Source organism: Lissotriton vulgaris, unplaced genomic scaffold, assembly GCF_964263255.1.
Source record: "Lissotriton vulgaris unplaced genomic scaffold, aLisVul1.2 SCAFFOLD_3282, whole genome shotgun sequence".
NCBI lineage: Eukaryota > Metazoa > Chordata > Amphibia > Caudata > Salamandridae > Lissotriton > Lissotriton vulgaris.
The window spans coordinates 98,565-119,976 of NW_028248677.1; the positions used below are offsets into that span (position 1 = coordinate 98,565).

The 21,412-nt window shown below is 48.3% G+C and overlaps 1 protein-coding gene across 1 annotated transcript in view; it reads right to left on the reverse strand.

Moving 5' to 3' along the window:
* The window catches only part of LOC147663861 (ATP-dependent chromatin remodeler CHD8-like), a gene marked incomplete at its 5' end in the record, with an annotated part of 222,725 nt that overhangs the window by 75,915 nt on the left and 125,398 nt on the right, over positions 1 to 21,412 (reverse strand). Inside the window, one exon of the mRNA XM_086950144.1 lies at positions 2,930 to 2,981. Coding sequence (XP_086806270.1) covers positions 2,930 to 2,981 — 52 coding nt within the window. The remainder of the gene's footprint in view (positions 1 to 2,929; positions 2,982 to 21,412) is intronic.

Sequence of the window (21,412 nt, forward strand, 5' to 3'; positions counted from 1 at the left end):
TACCGCATAAGAGACAATACAAGTATGTTTACTTGTTTTCTTTAAAACTGCTTTATAAAAAGTACTTGCCAAATAATTAAGTTCTTGGTGCTATTCTTCTATGTTGGTGTGGGTCTCCTTATTGAGTGTGTGTATATTATGTATTGACTGTGTGTATGAAACAAATGTCTAACACTCCTTCTTGATAAGCCTAAGGTTGCTCAACCACACGACCACAAAGAGAGCACCTTGGAAATGTTAACGTAAGCCCCTGTCCACTCATAAGGGATACCCGATTTTGTTTACACAATTTACCTCTTTTTGGTATATTACATAAAGAGCCGCTTTCTGCAGAGGGGTGGAGTGAAAAGAAATGGCAGGGCATATCCCTCACAAACAATTTGCACAAACCACCTGTATAATGTTAAGGCCTGCCAACCTGACAACAATCGTTGGATCCTGCCACCCCATCAACACTTGTTGGATACTGGCTCCCACCAGGAGGCTGTGCTCTGCTAAGCACTCACAAAAGTTGACTGGGTGGTCTGTTGACCTTGAGTGCGGAGGCAGTGGTTATCAAAAATGCTGGGCACTTGGGTGTGGGTGAATTGGCTGCAAAAGAAGCGTTAGAATGGAGCGGTTGGCGAGGTGGGGCAGATCAGCCCAGAGAGCCTGCCCTACTCTCCTGCGGTTGGGCGAGCCAAGTAGGGCAGGAGATGGCGAAAAATGCCAATAGCTTGTCCGATGGAATGAGTGGTGTCAAAACCATAATAAATTGAACTGTAAACTTGGCCGTGTCACAACCATCCTGTATAGCCAGGGCGAGGAAAGATTGAAAATCTTCCGATACAGCTGGCAAGACTTAACCACGGAATACCAACGGGATGGTAATAGCTCTCCAGAAGGCAGCTGGCACTAACAGATTGAAGCACTAAGTTAGTGGACGAGAAGACCCTTACCAAACGTTACCACCGGTCGTGACTCCCTGCCAGGGGGAGTGGTTGGTAATACGTAGTCCTGCTTGTAGACTCCTGCACCACCAAGCTTTCAGAGGAGGAGTGCTAATACAAAAACGACTGTCGCCCCAGGGCAGAAAGTGGCATTGTGCAATCTGGCGGTTGACCGGTGTGCGAGAGATCGATTTAGCCGATGCCCAACATCCCTATTAAGGTATCAGTGAACGCCTTGAAAAAGGCAAGAGGGGCTCAGTGGATGTTTGCCTAGACTGGATGAGTTTGATCAGAACATCGGTCTGGACCTCTAACGTGAGGAGTTGGAAGTCAAAGACTTTTGCCACTCTATGCATTACCATGGTGTAAGAAGCATGCTCCTCCGTGTCAGGTCCAGGTGGTAAAAGAAGCCCCAAATAAGGGGTGGTGTTAAAACCACTAGCCTCCTCCAGGTCTTCATACCAATTCTCCTTGTGGTATTGCTAGCCAGAGGAAAACTGGGACCTTGTCTTCCGCTGTCAATGGAGGCAGGCATCAGTGGCGAAGTACCTGAAACAAGCGTGGACCGCGGTGCCGGACTCAGAATTAGATCCAGAAGTGGATGCCGTAGTGAACTTAGAGGGTCAACGGGCACCAAGGGTAAACTCGCTGGCAGTATTCCAGAAGGAGAACCTCTTGGCTGTGTGTGGCCTGCAGGTGTACGATAGAGGGAGTAGGGAAAATCCAAAGAGTAAGAGCATGGCTGCGCGGATCTCTGATATGTTTTAGGGTAGCAGACAGCCTGGGAAACTCTCGTTGCGCAGGGATAAGTTGCAGTATAGGCTCTTAAGTTGAACGACTTTGGGAGCAAGATAGAGTAGTACGGTGCCAGGAGGATGTGAGTGATGGGAAGGGTTCAAATCCCACTTACGATTTCCTCAATTTACAAAACAGGTTTGACTGAGACGAAAACAGTCCCCTGGAATGGCTTCAGCGACTTCTGGATCTCCAAAGGGAAATAGACTGAATTTTCGACTTGGACCAGTCTTGGCGCTTAGTCTTCATCTTCAGGTGTTTGGAGATGTCAGGTTTATCCTAGCGGTCTCATTTGGCCTTTGGGTTCATCGGAGCGTAGTCACTGCAGGCCTTAGAGTTGTGAAATGATCCCAGGCACCACAGGTAAATCTGATGAGGATTGAGCACAGGCATTTGTTTGTGACAGTTCTTAAAGGGCATACAACCTGTTGTTTTGGGCCATGTCATTTACCCTGCACACTGAAAACAGAATTTTATAGCCAAGTAAGGGTCTTAAAGAGGCCAAAGGCAGCTCCGGATCCATAGCTGGTGGCACAAAAAGAAAGGAACGGACATCAGAGTGTGGGAGTGGCACATATATAAGCCAGCGAGTCATTTAAGGTGCAGAATGGCATAAGTGCGAAGCAGCACAGAGCCAACTACTGGCACGCAGAGATACTGCTGGAAAGTTTTCGGATCCAGGGAACATTCAAAAGGTGAAAATTTTGTAGCTACAAGTCTCCATCGAAAGTGAAAGTTTCTAGAGACAAGCATATTTCTTTGTATGACTGTGTAAGAGTTCAACCCAAATGGGAATCTGTGCTCTCCTAAGACAAGCAAACAGCCAACTTATAAGCAATAGTATCACTAAATGAACTGAATGAAGGGTACACAAAGAATTACCTTGTCTTCTGTGCAAGTCCTACTTCAAAAACTATGATATGGTACTAACAACGTAGCATTATTCCAACGTGCCCCAAATCAAACAATACCACCAGAATGGATTAACTTGGCATTTTTTCAGCAATCTAAATAACCACAGCAATCACACAGCATTATCAAACACTAGACAGCTGTATGTTTGAAAGGAAAATATTTGTTATTCAACATACATTAAAGAAAGATCAGTAGAATTGAACAGACAACATCTGATTCATGAAAAAGATGAGCATTTTACAGTTGTTTTTATCATAGTATGAACTTTGATCACTATGGATACAGCATACCTTCTTCTCCATCCACCACTGAGATCTCTTCGTCCATCATCATCATGTCACCCTGAGAGAAGACCAAAGCAAGGGAAAAAGGGGGAGGCAGAGCAAGAGTAGGAAGTGGGGAGGGAGAGAATTAAAAGGTTTAATGTTTCTTTCAAGAGATTTTAATACTCAGATGATATAGGGAAGATGAGGGGCAGGGGGAGATTATCACGTACAAGTACACATGCTTTGCAATAGAGTGGCTTCCATTCAGAATGGTTCTAAAAAAGCAAACAAGGTCTTTTCTAGAAGTGCAAAAGTAGTCAGTTGTGTCATGACAATACTCTTTGTAGGCTTGCCCCGATGAATCGGTTGCGCAATCGTACTGTAGTCTAGTCACATAACAAATATGTTTCTGAACCGTTTTTTCCCAGCATTGGTATCTTTCATAGATTCATATGCTTGAATCATTTCCCACCACTCTCGGTAATCAATGTCAGCAAAGCACTTTACTATCATACAAAATAGAATTTCAAATAGCCACAGATTACATACAAACAGTCCACTGCATTCTGAGAGCCTAACTTTAGTCAATCAGGCACCAGATCACACAGCTTTTTGCCTGACAAAAGCTTTCAAATGCCAGATTTTCTAGTTTGTGACAGTGCAAATGAAGCCAAGCTATCAAGCATCATGAAAGGGGATGAGGAAGAGTCACATGAGAATCTATGAAAGATACCAATGCAGGAGAACCAAATTAACAAGAAAGCAACTCACTTTCTTCTCTAACATTCGATATTTGATAGTATCAACACTTGAATCAAGATTAGCAAAACAGGTAAAAACACAGTGCAAGGCAGAAAATGAGGCTCACATTATGAAAGAGGTTCCAGAGCACTATTTGTTCGAACACTGCTGTCTTTCTGAAATTGATGTCACACTGCTTTAAAAAGGCTACCATACTTCTTGCAGAAAGAGCGCTAACAGTTCCAGAAAGTAGTCTGCTCATAGATGTGCGATTCAGAATTATACATGAAAAATGTATCTAGCTGGTGATTGTTTTGTTTTTGGGATACCCTTATTCAAAAGTGTAGGAAGCTAGCTCTGTATATACTATACCAAAGTAAGGTATAGTGTGCAGAGAGTCCAGTGGATCACCAAAGGCAGGCAGAGGTAAAAGTAGATAATTTCTTACTCTCAATTTGTGGTAGAGTGGGCGAGCAGTAAGGCTTTATCAGAGAGTAGTGTTAAGCATTTATTGTACACAGTCAGGCAAGAAATGATGTCACACACTTAAAGACTGAAGTCAAACCAACTGATTGTATCAAAAATGCTTCTTTAAGTCAAGAATAACTTTATTCGGGTAGAATTAACCATAAAAGTAAAACATTCATAAAACACACATAAAAATTGGATATATAGAAAATTGCAATAAAATCATACAGCTCACATATATATCAAGATTTTCAAACAGGTTTAAAAAACAAGTTTCTAAAAGGAGATGTCAGAATTTGATTACATTTCATATTGCTTCCTTATTGATAACGCCATTCTGATAAAATGTAATACAGCTATGCAGGTTCCTTCAGTAGACAAGGATAATAAAAAATTAAAACCCTCCTGAAAATTACATGGTCTGATATTTTTTAGGAGTGGTATAAGGGACCAAAATCTTGGGACCTTGTAGAGTGCGCAAAAAAGGGTAAAGTGCAGGGTGCTTTGTTGGGACAGGTTGTCACAGGGGTAAGATGTAAGGTTATTGCACCATCCAGCCTGTTTAAGAAAGGCCCCAAAAAGTGCAATGTACAGGGCCTAAACCTGGTCAGCAGAAATATAGACTGTACGTTCCGGGTAAAAGGCAAATAAAATTGCTGCTATAAAAAAGGCTGATCGGTATGTGATAGTCGCCTTGCTGGCCTTCGGTGATTGTCAATCTCAACACGATATGCGTTTTTATAGTAAATTTCGTGCTTATATCAATACTTTTAGGGTTGTCAAAGAAATGCTCTAGGCCAATTTTATCAAGTTTTCCTTTCACATAGCAAAGCCATGAGATGGCTTCTGCATTATCCAGTAAAATGCAATCCTTAATCATTTCTCATGTGGGCGTGAACTCTTCCATAAGCCAGACTTTCACCCAGAGTATCACTGGGGCAATATTTTTTCGATCAGAAATAAAATCAACTTCTTTAGTTGTATTTTATTTCCTAGCCAAACTTGATACAGGTAAGTAAAGTTGTACTTTTCAAAACAGGTTGGTAAGGAAATGCAAGCTGATGAAGTTAGCTTTGTTACAGGTTGGTACAATGTTTAAAAACAGTTTTAATTACTATTGGATTGTTTTGGATTACTTTGTGATTACTTTTTCTACAAAGTGTGATGCAGGTAAGTAAACAGTCTTGAGGGTTCAGTTTCTGAGACAAGGGTTCACCCAGGGTCAAGAATGCACGCAAAGAGCACCCTCGGCGGCACTAGGGCGGCCGGGTGCCAAAGCCCACTGTTAACCTACGGGGCAAGGGGGCCGTCGGTTGGTGGCTGTTCTCGGGCAAGCCACTGGGTTGAGGGAGCAAAGCTCCTAGGGTTAAGCTCAGGGCAAAGGGGGATCCAAGTTAGCACACAAGGTGCACCCAAATCGTCACAAGGGCAGCCGGGTGCTGGGTTGGCCTTAGGTGCCTTGTTATTTTCAATGGGAGATCTCCAGTCGGAACAAAGACTGCAGGCTCGGACAAGGAGGCTCTCTTGAGGCAACCACTGGCTAGAGAGGTAAGCTGGGATGTAGGGGAATGCCTAGACACCGTCTGTTGGGCCACTTAAGGCCGTCGGTTGCAGGGGTGCCTTTAGGCATTAGGTTTCCGTACCAACTCCGGTCGCAGTAGGGTGGACCCTCCAGCTAGAGGCTGCAGGCGTCAGAGGGAGGTCAGGAGTTACCAGATACCAGGTCAGGATTGCTGGGGGGACCTCCTCGTGGTGTTGGGCTACTCTAATTCAGGCTGTGGGAGTTGGGTGCAGAATGGTGCAGACTTTCAGATTCTGCCAGAGCCAGAGTCTGGTGCTTGATTAAGTCCGGTGTTCACGGGAGACAAAGTCTTTATAGGGAAGTCAGAGCAGGTCCTCTGGGTTCTGGGGGGCTGCTGGCTGCAGGTCACGCCGGATTCAGCTGGAGCAGGTTGAGGTCGGGAATGGCCGGTAGGGCAGGAGAAAAGGCGATTGGTGTCCTCCTCCTCTTCCTACATAAAAGGCTCTTCAGTCCTCCTTGCTTTTCTGAGGTGGCAAGGTACGGGGTTGCCTCTAAATACTACATTTAGGGGCGTTACAGGTCGGGACCAATGAGTTCCTTCCATGGGGTGTGTACACCCCCTAATTTGCCACCCTCCAGTGCGAAGGGAGCATAAGCCCCTCTCTGGTTGGCTGGGTCCCGCATCTTCAAGATGATGAGGACAGAGTTGTGCCTCGCCTTGCCTTATCCACCCGAGGTGAGGAGGAGGGGGGGGGGGGGCGGAACGCGAACGTGGTCACACCACTCCTCCTATCTTGGGTTTTATGTTGATTCTCCTTATACTCCCCCCCTCCCCCCTCCCCAAAGTGGGAGTTAGAAGCAGTGGGGGTCAGTTGCTGGGAGTAGAAAATGGCTAGGTTAGCTAACTAAGGCGGCAAACCTCTAAGGCTTCCCCTTCGTGGACCCTACCCATTCTGGGGAAGGAGGCTTGGCACCTCTGCCCAGGATGTGCATTATTTCAGGACCCCGAGAGCGGAGACTTTCGACCTAGGAGTCAAGAAACATGTCTGGGGGTGGCAGCTGGCAAGCAATCTCTCAGCCAGGACAATAGAGTTAAGTCGTTTTTCAGGGGGGCACCTCTATAATGCCCTCTATGTGTAACCGGTACCATGGCATGCATGGGTCGGAAGTTTTTTGTAGCTCTGAATAAAAACATTTAATACTAAGTGAATCTGGCAATATGGGTTTAATGAGCTGAGAAGTGTAAATCCATTAAGGTGTGGTGGAGTTCATATTGACAAAGTCCCAGACTGTATCGAATAGTTTAACTGTCGGTGTAGTTTTGCAGCTTGAAGATCTTTCTGGATTCACTATGCTGTGCATATTCCGCAGTCTTGTGGTTGGGTCCGGATTCGTAGTCTTTTCTTTGTTTTTTTTTCGTAGCCCTTGTGGGCGTCGGCGTCACACCTCCTCGGGTGCATTTCCGGTGACGTCGGCATGCTTCCTGCGGAAGCTCCCACTCTTGGGCGCCATCTTCGGATTCTTTTTTCCGTGTTCCTTTCGTTTCCGAAGCAATGGCAATGTTGTATTTAGGTGAGAATTTTTTTATCGCTTTATCCTTATATTCTCTTACTTCTCTCCCCCTTTTTTTTTTTTTGACCACCTCTTCTCTCTCCAGCCTCCTCTTTCTGGCAGAGGTGGGTGGGTTCGCTAGTGAATCCAGAAAGATCTTCAAGCTGCAAAACTACGCCGACAGGTGAGAAACTATTCGTTTTGCAGCGTGAATCTTTCTGGATTCACTATGCTGTGCATAGATTTTGTAGCGGTTTCTCATTTCTGTGGCGGCTGGGTGGAAGATGAGCTCTGGTTTCTGAATATATGCTGGAGCTCCCTTTGTCCGACTTGTGCTTCTTTGTTCATCTGAACATCCACGCAGTAGTGCTTCGTGAATGTGTGCACCGAAGCCCATGTTGCCGCCAGGCATATGTCTTGTATGGGTGTATTGGCCAGGAAGGCTATTGTAGCCCCCTTTTTCCTAGTGGAGTGGGCACGTGCCCCCTCTGCCAGTTCTTGTCCTGCCCTTTTGTGGCAGAGTTGGATTGTTTGCGCGATCCAGCGTGCAATAGTGGTCTTAGTTACTGCCTTGCCCATGTAACTGTTGGCGAACGACACAAAGAACTGTTTCGTTTTCCTGTGTCCTTTTGTCCTTTCAATGTAATGCATGACCGCCCTTCTGGCGTCTAGGGTGTGCAGAGCTCGCTCTGCGCTAGTGGTTGGTTTTTGGAAAAAACTCGGTATCTGTATGGACTGGTTCATGTGGAATTTGGACACCACCTTCGGCATGAAGTGTGGGTCGGTCCTCATCACAACCCTATCATTGTGTATTTGTAAGTAGGGTTCCTGTAGCGTTAGCGCCTGCAGCTCGCTCACTCTGCGTAAGGACGTTATTGCAACCAGGAAAGCAGTTTTCATAGTTAGCATCTGTAAGGAGGCCTTGTGAAGTGGCTCAAAGGGCTCCTTCATGAGCTCCGTCAGGACTACGTTTAAGTTCCATGCTGGTGGTGGCACACGCTTGGGTGGTGCGATCTTCTTCGCTCCTTCCAGGAACCTCTTGACAACTTGTGATGTGAAGAAGCTTCTGCCCATCTCACCCCTTGTGTAGGCCACTATAGCTGCCAAGTGAACTCTCAAGGAGGACGAGATGAGGTTTTTCTCCAGTAAGTGCGTCAGGTACTTTAGCACTGTGGAGTCCTTCTTCATTTTATTGTGAAGCCTTTCCCGCCTGCACCACATCGTGAATCTTTTCCACTTAGCGACATAGCACTTCCGTGTGCTGGGCCTTCGTGCCTCCCGAAGGACCCTGAGGGTGCTCTCTGGCAGTCTCAAATGTGCGAACTCTATGTCCTCAGGAGCCATGCTACTAGGCTCATGCTCTCTGGTTCTGGGTGCAGCACCTCTCCGTTCTGCATGGAGAGCAGGTCTTTTCTTCTGCCGAATCTGTGGAGTGCACACTGTGACATCTCCATGATCTGCGAGTACCATGTCTGCCTCCCCCACTGTGGCGCGACCAGTATCAGGGTCATGTTGCTCGCTCTGCACTTGCTCAGTACTCTGTGTATCAGTGGTATCGGGGGAAAAGCGTAAGCAAATGTCCCGGACCAGTCTATCCATAGGGCATTCCCAAGGGACCCTTCTTCGTGTTGTCTGGATGCGAAGTTTCGGCATTTCGCATTCTGGCGTGTTGCAAACAGGTCCACTGATGGCGTTCCCCACCAGTTGAACAGCCACCTTGTCTCCTGAGCATTGAGCTCCCACTCGTGGGATGCCGATGTCTGTCTGCTCAGCCAGTCTGCCTGAATGTTCTCCTTCCCTGGTAGGTGTATGGCTAGCAGGTCTATCTGGAGAGGGATGGCCCATCTCCATATCTCCTGTGCCAGCGTTGAAAGCGTTGTTGACTGTGTTCCACCCTGTTTGTTGATGTAGAACATCACAGTGGTGTTGTCTGTCTGCAGCAACACCCTTTGCCTGTACAGTCTTGTCTGGAAGGCTTTCAGTGCAAGGAAGATTGTCTTCAATTCGAGGTAATTGATGTGCTTTGTCGCATCTGCTGGCGTCCAAAGACCCCTCACCTTGAGTTCCTCCATGTGAGCGCCCCATCCCTTCAGGGCTGCGTCTGTGGTGATGGTCACTGTCGGAGTTGAGGGTGTTAGAGGCTGTCCCCTTGTTAAGTTCTCCATGGTCCACCATGTCATCTCCTTCTGCACGTCACCACCACAAGATCCTCCCAACTGCCCGAAGCCTGTGACCATTGTTCCTGGAGCCATTCTTGCATGGGTCTCATGTGGAGCCGCACATTCGGCACTAGGTGGATGCATGATGCCATCATCCCCATGATCTTGCTCGCAGTCCTCACTGTCCGAGCTTGTCCCTTCCGGTAGAGGCTAGTTTCCTTGACCAGTGCCCTTGCTCTCTTCTCGCTGGGGAACACTTTGCCCTGTAAGCTGTTGATCTCTGCCCCCAGGAAGATCTTCACTTGCTCCGGCTCCATTGATGATTTCTTCCAATGGACGGAGAACCCCAGGTTTATGAGCGTGCTCGTCACTGTATGTGCATGTTGCTTGCACTTCTGGTACGAATTTGCTTTCACCAGCCAGTCGTCCAGGTAACGGTATACGTGTATCCCCTGTCTTCGTAAGTGCGCTGCGACTGCCGCGAGGCACTTCGTGAATACCCTCGGTGCTGATTTTAGTCGGAATTAAGAAAAAACAATGGTCCAAGACCTAATTCTTTACAGCCTGATTCAATCAGTGTATATTCATACAGTAAGAAAATTCCTGGGCGTTCCAACTAGATCCGCTCCAAAACAATTATTACATATAGTCAGACAATTATATATATACAACACTACAACAGTACTGCAGAGTCCAGTATTTAATTTATTGTCTCTACACCAATGAATAATAATCAACACAAATATTTTAACTCTTTGAAGTAAGAAGGTTGCCCAGAAAAAAGGGGGGCGTGCCCAAAGAAGTGATCAAAAAGAGTGTGCGGTGAATAAAGAAAGGAAAGAATTCCAAATGAGAAATTTAAAAGAAATCACATTTGATTTTTTACAATCACGGTATCGCAGTTTGCCGTGTCAGGACCTGGTCCACTAAATAATGCTAAATGCCAAATGATGTCAGAATAAGCTAAACACAGACATTGGAGTCAGATTTTGGTGCACATTTTTGGCAAGTGTGGATCCTAGGCTGGAAAATTATCGTCGACGTTTCGACTCGACTTATGGTCAGCCGGTAAGTTAGACCTGGACCGTGCGAGTCTTCCTCAGGACAAAAGGTGGGGCAACCAAGGGTAAGTGATGACCCCTATGGAGTAGGGCGAAGCCAGTGTATCCTCGGATCACCCTGGTAGGAGTAAATCCTTATTTAATTGTGGGAATCAATCATCCATCAACATGTCATGTGATCTTGTGTAGTAGAAATAAATTCCAATCAGATGTACTAAGGGACCTCAGTCACTCCTCCCCAATAGTTGTGGAACTTGAGATCTTTTCCTCCACTCGAGAAAAAGCTCCTGTCACGTACCGATCAGGAAGCCTATTTGCGCGGTTTACGATTTCTGTCGTGTGGATTCACAAACTTGTCCGCAGTACTGTTGTAGTGTTGTATATATATAATTGTCTGACTATGTGTAATAATTGTTTTGGAGCGGATCTAGTTGGAACGCCCAGGAATTTTCTTACTGTATGAATATACACTGATTGAATCAGGCTGTAAAGAATTAGGTCTTGGACCATTGTTTTTTCTTAATGCACTATACCCAGGTCCGTACCGTTTTGGGTTGCCCCATTATTATTAATGGATTTTAGTCCGAAGGCTAGCGTTGTGAACTGGTAGGGGCCTCCTCCGATTGTGAACCTGAGCATATATTTGTGCTTCTCGTTCATCGGTATGTGCAAGTAGGCGTCCTTGAGGTCTATCGTGACCATGAAGTCTCCGACCTGCAATTGCGGTAGCACCTCCTGCAGGGAGGTCATCTTGAATTTTTGTGATCTTATGAATTTGTTGACGAACCTCAGGTCTAGGATGGGTCTCATTTTGTCGTCTACCTTTGGTACTAGGAAGTACGTCGAGTATATTCCCTTGTTTCTTTCCTTGAAGGGAACTCTTTCTATGGCCCGTTTTTGTAGAAGTTCTTGTGCTTCTTCCTGAAGCCTCGCCAGCTGTTCTCTTGCTGGTGGCTTTCCCCTTGGTTTTCTGCTTGTTGGCTTTCTCTCCAACTCCAAGCAGTATCCGAATTGGATAATGTTTAGGATCCATTTGTCTGATGTTATTTCTCTCCATTCTTGGAGGTAAAACTTTAATCTTCCTCCCACTGGTGTCATGTGGTCGTAGGTGTTTAGATTGTCCCGACCCCTTCGTACGTGGTGCCCCCTGGGATCCTTTCTGTGGTCGGGCACCCGGAGGTCTTTGAAGTCACTTCGAGGTGGACTGCTGCCCCCCTCTTCTATTCTGGCCACGTCCATTTCTCCCTCGAAAGGACTGACCTCTTGGTTGGTACTGCCAGGACTGCTTCTGGTGACCTTGCTGAGCCTGCAAGTCTGCCTGGTGCGTTTGCTGGAAGGCCTGGTGCGATGTACCTGGCTGGTTTCCACCTCTCCCGCCTGGCCTCCGTGACGGGGTGCCTCTTTTGTTGCCTCTGAACTGCAATGCCCCCATGGATCTTGCCGTCTCGTTATCTTTTTTGAGTTGGCAGAGTTTCTCGTCAACTGTTGCTCCGAAAAGAGTCTCGCCGTTGAACGGTGTGTTCAGGATACTGTGTTGTACCTCGGGTTTGGACCCTGAGATCCTGAGCCAGGCGTGTCTCCTTTCCGTGACACCCATCATCATGAGCCTGCTGGCGGTGTCTGCTCCGTCCAGGGCCGTCTTAAGGCAAGAATTTGCCGCGTTTTTCCCTTCTTCGATCAACTTTTCGGCCTTCTGCCTGCCCTCCTGGGGTAGGTCCTTCACCAACTGCCCCAGCCCCTCCATGATCTGGTACATGTGCCTGTTTATCAGGGCGTTGGAATTAGCCATGCGCCAGTGGGTCGCGGCATTCCGTTTGATCCGTCTCCCCACCAGATCCATCCTCTTGCTCTCCTTATCCGGTGGTGGGCCAGAGGTTTTGGATACGCTCGCCCTCTTCCTAGCTGTGGCCGTGATAATGGAGTCTGCGGAGACCTCGCCCCGAATGTAGGCCGGGTCCTTTGAGGAGTGTTTGTACTTTTTCTCTGTTCTGGGAGTTACCGCCTTGCATGTTGCTGGCTCATTGAATGCTTCCTTTCCCTGAGCCAAGACGCTCTCGAGCATTGGAAGGAACTGGCTTCTTGTTTGTGTTGGGAGCAAAGTCTCTAGCAGGAAGTCCGCTTTCTGCCTTTCCTCGTCGAGCTTTAGCTTGAATGCAGCTGCGGCAGATCGACATCTAGGTAATCCTCCTCATATGGGTCAGAGGTGGCTGACTCGGCGTCCAACCTACTGCCCTCTTACTCCTCATAGGTGTAATCCTCGTAGGGATTCTCCTCACCTTCCTGGTCGTCGACCATCTCGTCGCTAGGCCCATGCCCGTCGACATGTTCTTCTTCCTCTTCGACCAGATCTAGCACAGCGTGCTTGGTCTTGTGTGGAATCGTGAAGGCACTCATCTCGGCGTTGAAATCTTTTCTCCGCTGCAAGAGGCTTGCCATTTCGGCTTCTAGCCGGCGTTTTTTCCTTGCCATCTCGGCCGCGTTTTCGGCTTCGGAACGTTCGGCCCCTCTCTTCGTCGCCTGGCTCGGCGGCGAGATTCTCGGCGTCGATGACTTGGACGTCGAACTGGCTTTCGGGTCCTTGGACGGCGCCGAGGCTTTAGGGTCTTTCTCCCTCAACGTCGATCGGTCCCTTTCGGCGACGATCTTCGACGCCTTCTGCTGATCAACAGCTCTCGGCGCCAGGGACTCCTTCTCCGAGGATCCGCTGGGCCTGTTTGTGGTCGCGGACGGCAGATGTCTCTGCGTCGGCGCCTTCGGGCTCTTGCCCTCGTACTTTCGAGACTCAGAGTCTCTTGTGTTCTTGTGGGACGTCGAGTCTCCTACCTTATCAGGCGTCTTCTTGTAATCGGTCTCTACGACCGTGTAGCTGTCGTCTTCAGCGGCAGCGTTGTCCTCTTCCTCCGAGGACATCCCCAGCTCGTACAGCGATGGCGTCGGGGATTTTCCTTCGAGGGTGGCGTGTGCTACCCTCGGTCTCTTCCTCACACGATGGGTCTTCTGGGCGAAGACTGAGCAGGCGTTGCAGTCCTCGCTTCTGTGTTCTACCGGTAGGCAAAGGTTGCAAACCGGATGCTGGTCTTTCTGCGCGTACTTGTGTCTGCAGTTCGGGCAGAACTTAAACGGCGTGTTGTCCATCCTCGAGCGTTCAGGCCTCCCTGACCGCGTGGACGTCGACGATCGTCGAAGTTCTCGAGGTTTTCTCCTTCTTTTCTCTTCGTCAATGTTCTGCGAAGTCTTCTTTAGTCTTCTTCTTCCAATATCTTCTCCAACTTCAATTCTTTTCAGCACTTTCTCCAAAAATGTCTGGAGCCCAACGGGAACGATCCAGACCCGACCGCGGACAAAAGAATCTGAAGATGGCGCCCAAGAGTGGGAGCTTCCGCAGGAAGCATGCCGACGTCACCGGAAATGCACCCGAGGAGGTGTGACGCCGACGCCCACAAGGGCTACGAAAAAAAAAAAAAAAACAAAGAAAAGACTACGAATCCGGACCCAACCACAAGACCGCGGAATATGCACAGCATAGTGAATCCAGAAAGATTCACGCTGCAAAAATGGCTTTACTGCACTTACAATGTCTAAGAATGGACGTAGGCACTGTAGGGGTAAAGAGTTCATGCACCTGTACCCTCACCAGTGGTAGGGTGCACCCAGCTAGAGGAGTATCTTATCTATACTGTGAGAAAGTGCCCTCTTTCTTGCATGGTATGCCCCCACTTTTTGCTGAAGTGCTTTGACTGAGTGTGCCCTGGACTCCTGCCAATCAAGTACCCAGGGTACGCACACACACACACACACACCCACACACACACAACCACCCCCCCCCCCTTTTGCAGGCTGAGTGTCATGGGGCAGCACAAAACAGCTGGGTGCCCTATGCCAGTGATGTGGGTGCAGGTTCATGAGCCCTGTACCCCTACAGTACCCAGGTCCATTCTGGGCACTGTAAGTGCAGTGCTGCCATTAAGAGTATATGGTGCTGGGAGGTAGTCATCACGAACTCCACAGCCCCATGATGGCTACACCGACGACCGAGAAGTTGGGTATTAAAGTTCTCAGAACATTAAATCCATGTGGGATTTAATGTATAATGCACGACAGAGGGCAACTTAGAGTTGCCCCCTGAAACTAACTCACAACCTGGGTCACGACTGAGAGGCTACTTCGGCTGCCACCCAGCAGACATGTTGCTGGACCCCTGGGTAGAGAGCCATCCGCTCTCGTGGGCCGGCAACAATGCACATCCTGGGGCGAGTTGCTAGGCCTCCTCCCCCAGGGGCAGGGGAAGCTTCAAAGGCATGGTGCCTTTGTGAGCTTCCCCAGACCACTTGCTGTACTCAGCAACTGGTCCCCACCAGTTCTGACTCCCACTCTGGCGGGAAGACAGGCGGGAAAAACAAAGTGAGGAAAGGGGGTGTGCCAACCTCTGCCAACCTCACCCCTCAGGTGGGGCAGGCGAGGTGAAGCACAACTCCGGGCTCTCGCCATCTTGAGGATGGGGAGCCCTACCCAATCAGGGCTAGGCTCCTGCCCCCCTACGACTGGAGAGTGGCAGGATAGGGAGTGTGCTCACCTCAGGAAAGGGACCCATTGGTCCTTGTCCTTTCCCTGCCTGTAACGCCCCTAAATTTAGAATTTAGGGGCACCCTGAACCTTTCTTCCCCAGATCCCGATACCGAAACTACGGAGAACAAGAAGAAAGAAGACCTGCCGTGCAGCTGCTAAAAAGAAGACAACACCAACTGACTTGGCCCCAGCTCTACCGGCCTGTCGACCCTTGAACCTGCTCCTGCTAAATCCCAGCGTCTCCTGTGGTCAGCAACCTCGAAATCCCCAGAGGACCGGACTGCCTTCCTCATCCAAAGACTGGGACTCCCAAGAGCAGTGGTTCTGCTCAAGCAGCAACAACCCCTGGTGCCTGCCAGGAACCGCGAATCCAGCACACACTGCACCCGCCGAGCCAGGCCTGTGCCTGAGTAAACCAAGACCAAAAGGACATCCCCCCCGCGGCGACTGACCAAGAATCCAGCACCCAAGGACCCTCCTCGATGCTCCTGACTCCTCCTGCCGCCAAACAACTAGGGACCCCTCCAACCACAACCAGCAAAGGATAAGATTTCCCAACACTAAAAGACACCTCTGCACCCGGCCCCCCACTGCCCCCTGTGCCCAACTCCTGGGTGTCTGCCTAACCTACAGCTTCCCAACTCACCTCTCGAAGTGGTGGTCACACACCAGAAGAATCTCTGTCACCGAGCTTGCAGAGTTTGTTAGTCTTGCAGCTTTCCCATTGAAATCCATTGGGCACGCGACGGCCAAAAAGCACACTGCACCCAGCCGCCCGAGTGCCACTGGAATTGCAGCAACTGTTCTATTCCACATCCCCCCTTGCCCTGTGTAAGTGACCCGGATCTCAGCTCCCACAGCCAAGTGGTTTGCCTGCTAGCAGCCACCAATTAAAGGCCCCCTACCAGCCATAGGCTAATATTTGGCCTACTCTCTCTGCATCCGGCTGCCCCAGTGCTGCTGTAGAGGGTGTAACTACTGTACCTACCTGAACCTGGGAGAAATTGGAGTCTTATCCCAGAACCTTAACTCTGCCAGTTGAGTACTTACCTGAAAACTGATAACCTACATTTTCTCCATAGGGTAAAATTGACTGATTTTCACTTGGAAATTCTTTTAAGTGCGAGTTTTGAAACTTTTAAATATTCACAAAAAAATCATCTGATCAATGAAAACGAAATTACTCACCTGTTACCAGGAGAGATCCTAGTGCTGTATCTTTGTGCCCAGCACTGACCTTAAAAAGTAATTACAACTAAGATTTTCCGATAACCTGATTTTCCTCCGTAGGACAACGTTGGCTGGTTTTTGCCAGAAATTCTTTTAAGTGTCAATTTTTGAAACATACAAATATTCCTTAAAAATCGCCTGTGTAACAAAAACGATTTCTTTCAACTGTTTACTGGAGATGCACCAGAGCGTAATCCAGGATTCCGCCCAGAGTAAGGAAAACATAAGCAAAGTAACTAATATTGCATTTTACTTAAAATTCCTATTGAGCTCAATGTTATTATTGTGTTAAGATTGTGTTGCATATTGCACCAACTGTATCTAGTTCATTGAAAAGCATATTGCTATTTGAAAGTATTCAAATGTTGCATTTCATTCTGAGAAAGTTTTTTATACCTATTGGTGGTTCTAAAATAAAACTATTATTTTTATATACAAAACAATTGGCCTAGAGTTCCGTTCTTGAGTGTGTGAGACCATTTGTTGACTGAGTGTGTACAACAAATCCTCGGATACTGCCTTACTGCTCGACCAAGCTACCACTTTAGAGAGTAAGGTTATATCTAACTTTAACCTCTGCCAAACCTGTGGGGACTGTGGACTCTGTGCACACTGTACCTTACTTTGGTGCAGTATATACAGAGCCACTTTCTTACATATACCATAGTTAGTGGGCTGTAGGCATGGCACACAGGTGTGCCATGTCAACTCTTCACATTTCTCTGCACCAAAGCACACAGCCCACAAGGGCAGCGTGTGCGTGTGTGTTAAGGTACTGGGCCTCCAAGGGTGGCACAATATGTGCTGCAGTCCTTAGTTACCTTCCCTGGTCACAGTACCCTTGGAACCTTTTTTACGGTACTTACACGTGGCAACAGAGGTGCCAATTGGGGGTGCAAAAGTAAAATTCTTCGGAACGCACACAGGCCCCGGGTTTTGGATTGTAGGAAGCTGGCTCTGTATATAGTATACCAAAGTGAGGTATAGTGTGCACAGAGTCCAGTGGATGCCCAAAGGTAGGCAGAGGTAAAGTTGGATAGCACCTCACTCTCCATTTGTGGTAGTGTGGTGGAGCAGTAAGGCAATATCAGAGGGAAGTGTTAAGCATTTGTTGTACACACTCAGTCAGCAAATTAATTCACACACAAAGACTGAACTTCAGACCAATTATTTTTGTATAAAAATATTCTTTTAGTTATATTGTTGCCTAGAACCAAGCAAGCCTGGCACAGGTAAGTGATAAGTACTTTGCAGTAAATAAATAGATAACAGTTTGGATTGCAATTGTAAATGTACTTTGTTTTGACTTTCAGTATTGTTTCTGAGAAATGCAATGCTTTGTAAATACAGTAAATATACTTTGAATGATGACTTTTCTTACAGAGTATTATATCTGGATACTACTCTGAGACATTTCCTGTAAACAGGTAAGTAAAATCGTTTTTGTTAAACAGTACAATTTTAAAGAATTCCTTTAGGTTTTCGTACTTCACACTTAGAAACTTTTCACAGAAAAACAGTCAATGTTAACCTATGGAGGAAAATAGTGTATCTGTTCTGAGATAAGTATTTGGTAGTGGGAGTTGAGGTTCTGCGGGTAGACTCAGGGGTCCCCCAGGGTCAAGGATGCGCTTTAGTTGCACCCTCAGCAGCACTAGGGCGGCTGGGTGCTGAGGCCAAACGTTATCCAATGGAGGATAGGGGGCCTCCGGTTCGTGGCTGCTGACGAGCAGGCCACTAGGTTGAGGAAGCAAAGCTCCTGGACTTTAGCTCAGGGCAAATGGAGAAACAAAGTAGCACCAAAGGTGCACCCTCAGCTGCACTGGGGCTGCACTAGGGCAGGGTGCTGTTTCAACGTCGGGTGCCCTGTTGTTTTCAAAGGTGAACCTCTGGTTTGTAAAGGCATTGCAGGCTTGGGAACAGAGGTCTTCTGGGTGCGACCACCACTTCGAGAGGTAAGTTGGGAGGTCAGGGGTTGGTTAAGCACAGTCGGTTTGGCCACCCAAGGTCATGGGGCGTCTGGTGCAGAGGTGCCTATTAGGGTTGTATCTTCTTACCAGCTCCTGGTTGCATTTGGGAGGACCGTTCGGATTTAGGCTGCAGGCGTCGGCTGGAGGCAGGTCAGAGGTTGCCGGATCTCAGGTTAGGATCGCCGGGGAGTCTCCTCGTTGTGTTTGCCCACTAGAGGTCAGGCGTGGACGGCGGGTGCAGAGTGGGGTGGATTTGTGGTGTCCAGCCGTAGACAGAGGTTGCAGATGGACAAATCCGGTGTTCACAGGAGACAACGTCTTTGTGGTTGAAGGCAGGCAGATCCTCCGGGCTTTTCGAGGTTGCTGGCTGTAGGACACACCGTGGAGACAGGCCAGTAGGGCTGGGGCCAAGTCAGTGAGTGTCTTCCTCTTGTTCGCTTCGGCACAGCTGATCAGTCCTTTTTTTCTTGTTGCAGGTTCTTGTCTGAGGAAGCAAAGTTCAGGGGTTCCCCCCAAGTATACTGGACTTAGGGACTTTAGAGGTAGGTAAAAGGTAGGGACCAAAGGGACCCTTCCCTCGGGTGGGTACAACCCCTATTATGCCACCACCCAGTGGGAGGGAGGCACGAGACTGTCCCTGGTTGGCGGAGTCCCCCATATGCAAGATTGCGGAGACTGAGAGTTGTGCTTCACCTCGCCTCCCCCACCTGAGGGGTGGAGATGGCAGAGGTGGGCACACCTCTCTTCCTCACGTGATTTTCCCACCGGTTCTCTCGCCCAAAGTGGGGGGTCAGAACCAGAGGGGACCAGTTGCTGAAGCAGAAAGTGGCCTAGGGAAGCTCACAAAGGCGGCAAGCCTTTGAAGATTCCCCTTCGTATACCCTGCACGTCCTGGGGGAGGAGGCTTGGCACCTCGTACCAGGATGTGCATTGTTTCAGGCCCCAGTTAGAAGCAGGCTCCGACCCATGGGTGTAAGATTAGGTATAGTGTGTATAGAGTCCAGGTGTCCCCAGAGGTAGGCAGAGGTTAACGTTATATAGAACCTTCCTCTCCAATAGTGGTAGCTTGGTCGAGCAGTAAGGCAGTACAGTGTTAAGCATTTGATGTACCCCCTCAGTCAGCAAATGATTTCACACACTCAAGAAGTGAACTGTAGGGCAATTGTTTTTGTATAAAAATATACTGTTTATTTGTAGAACCAAGCAAGCCTGGTACAGGTAAGCATTAAATGCTTTTTCAGTAGTAAGTTACTAGATATAGAACAGTTTGAAAATGCAATAGAAATACTGTACATTGGAATGAATAGGCTTTTTCAATAAATTGCAGGTAAGTTACTTTTATGTTACTTCTTCTAACTCAGTGTAGGATGCCTAGATTAAGCACTGGGACATTTCCTGTAAATAGGTGAGTAAATGCGTTTGTATTACTCTATCGATTTTTAAAGAATATTTTCAGATTTCAAAATGCCACACTTAAAACCTTTTTGGAGCTGTACATTGAAATGAATAGGCTTTGTCAACAAATTGCAGGTAAGCACAAGTTACTACTTGTGTAACGATATATATCTGTAAGAGACATTAGTTAGTGATAGATTCCTTACCTTAGAATATCCCCAGGCGTCGGACTGGATCCGGAAATTTTTGCGTAGCAGTACCCTTGAGCGTCGGTAGGCGTAGTCAGCCACTCCGCGTCCCTCGTTGACGCCGTGATGACGTCGTCGGAGTACTTAGACGCCGCCTCCGCGTGCTGACGTCCGTTCTTAGACACAGCTTTTCCGCGCCAGAGACGCAGAGCTATGCTAAAAACCAACACTGGTGCCTTGAAACTAGGGCCCTGAAAGGGGATGACCTTAACCCTAGATATCAGTTCGCAGAACGGGGAGGATGGGTGGGTCGGTAAGGAATCTATCTCTAACTAATGTCTCTTACAGATATATCGTTACACAAGTAGTAACTTGTGCATCTGAAAGAGACACGTTAGTGATAGATTCCTTACCTTAGAATAGATACCCCAGCAATACCAACCCAGGAGGTGGGTCTGCGAACCAATAATCACACCAGAAAGTCCTGGAGGACGGACCGGCCAATGAAGCCATCCCTCCGGACTTGGCTGTCCAGGCAATAATGTCTTGCAAACGTGTGCAGCGAGACCCACGTAGCTGCCTGGCAAATGTCCTGCAAGGGCACTCCTCGGCCCAGGGCAGTGGTGGTCATCGTGGCCCGAGTGGAATGAGCCCCCAGACCAACAGGGGGTTCCTTCTCAGCCAAGGAGTAGCATGCCTGGATACACAAGATGATCCACCGCGAGATGGTCTGCTTGTGTACCACCTTTCCCTTCTTGGCGCCCGCATAACCAACAAAGAGTTGGTCATCCACCCGGAACTGGCGTGTGCGATCTAGATAGTAAGAGAGCGCATGTTTTGGGTCCAGACGCTGGAGCCTCTCTTCCTCTCTAGAGGGATGCGGAGGCGGAAAGAAGGTGTGCAAGGTGATGGATTGCCCGATGTGGAAGGCTGTGACTACCTTGGGAAGGAAAGAGGGCCTTGTCCGCAACACAACCTTGTTCAGATGGACCGAAAGGTAAGGAGGTTTACAGGATAGAGCCTGGAGCTCACTCACTCTCCAGGCAGAGGTGATGGCTACCAGGAAGGCAGTCTTTAAAGTAAAAAGGCAGAGAGGACAGTTGTGAAGTGGCTCGAAGGGAGCGCACTTCAGAAAAGTAAGACCCAAGTTCGAATCCCACGGAGGCATCACAAAGGGAACAGGAGGGAACGTATGTGTGATGCCTTTCAAGAATCGGTTAACATTAGGGGACTTGAAAAAAGAACGTTGATCAGGCAGCCTCAAAAAGGCTGAAAGAGCAGAAAGGTAGCCCTTGATAGTGCCTAGAGCAGAGCCCTGCTGGGTAAGAGAAAGAAGAAAGAGAAGAACCTCAAAAAGAGGGGCAGAGAGAGGATCCACAGCCTTTGCTGTGCACCATGCCAAGCGTATACCGATTTTGTGGAGGGACGCCTGGCTGCCAGAATGATGTTACAGACTTCAGGAGGCAAGTCAAATGGCCTCAACTGTCGCCGCTCAATCTCCAAGCATGGAGGTGGAGACTGGACAGGTTCGGGTGGAGGACCGTCCCCTGCTGCTGCGGCAGAAGGTCCACCTGAAGAGGCAGACGAACCGGGGGATCGACTGACATACTGAGTAGCTCGGGATACCAGTACCTTTGTGCCCAGTCCGGAGCCACA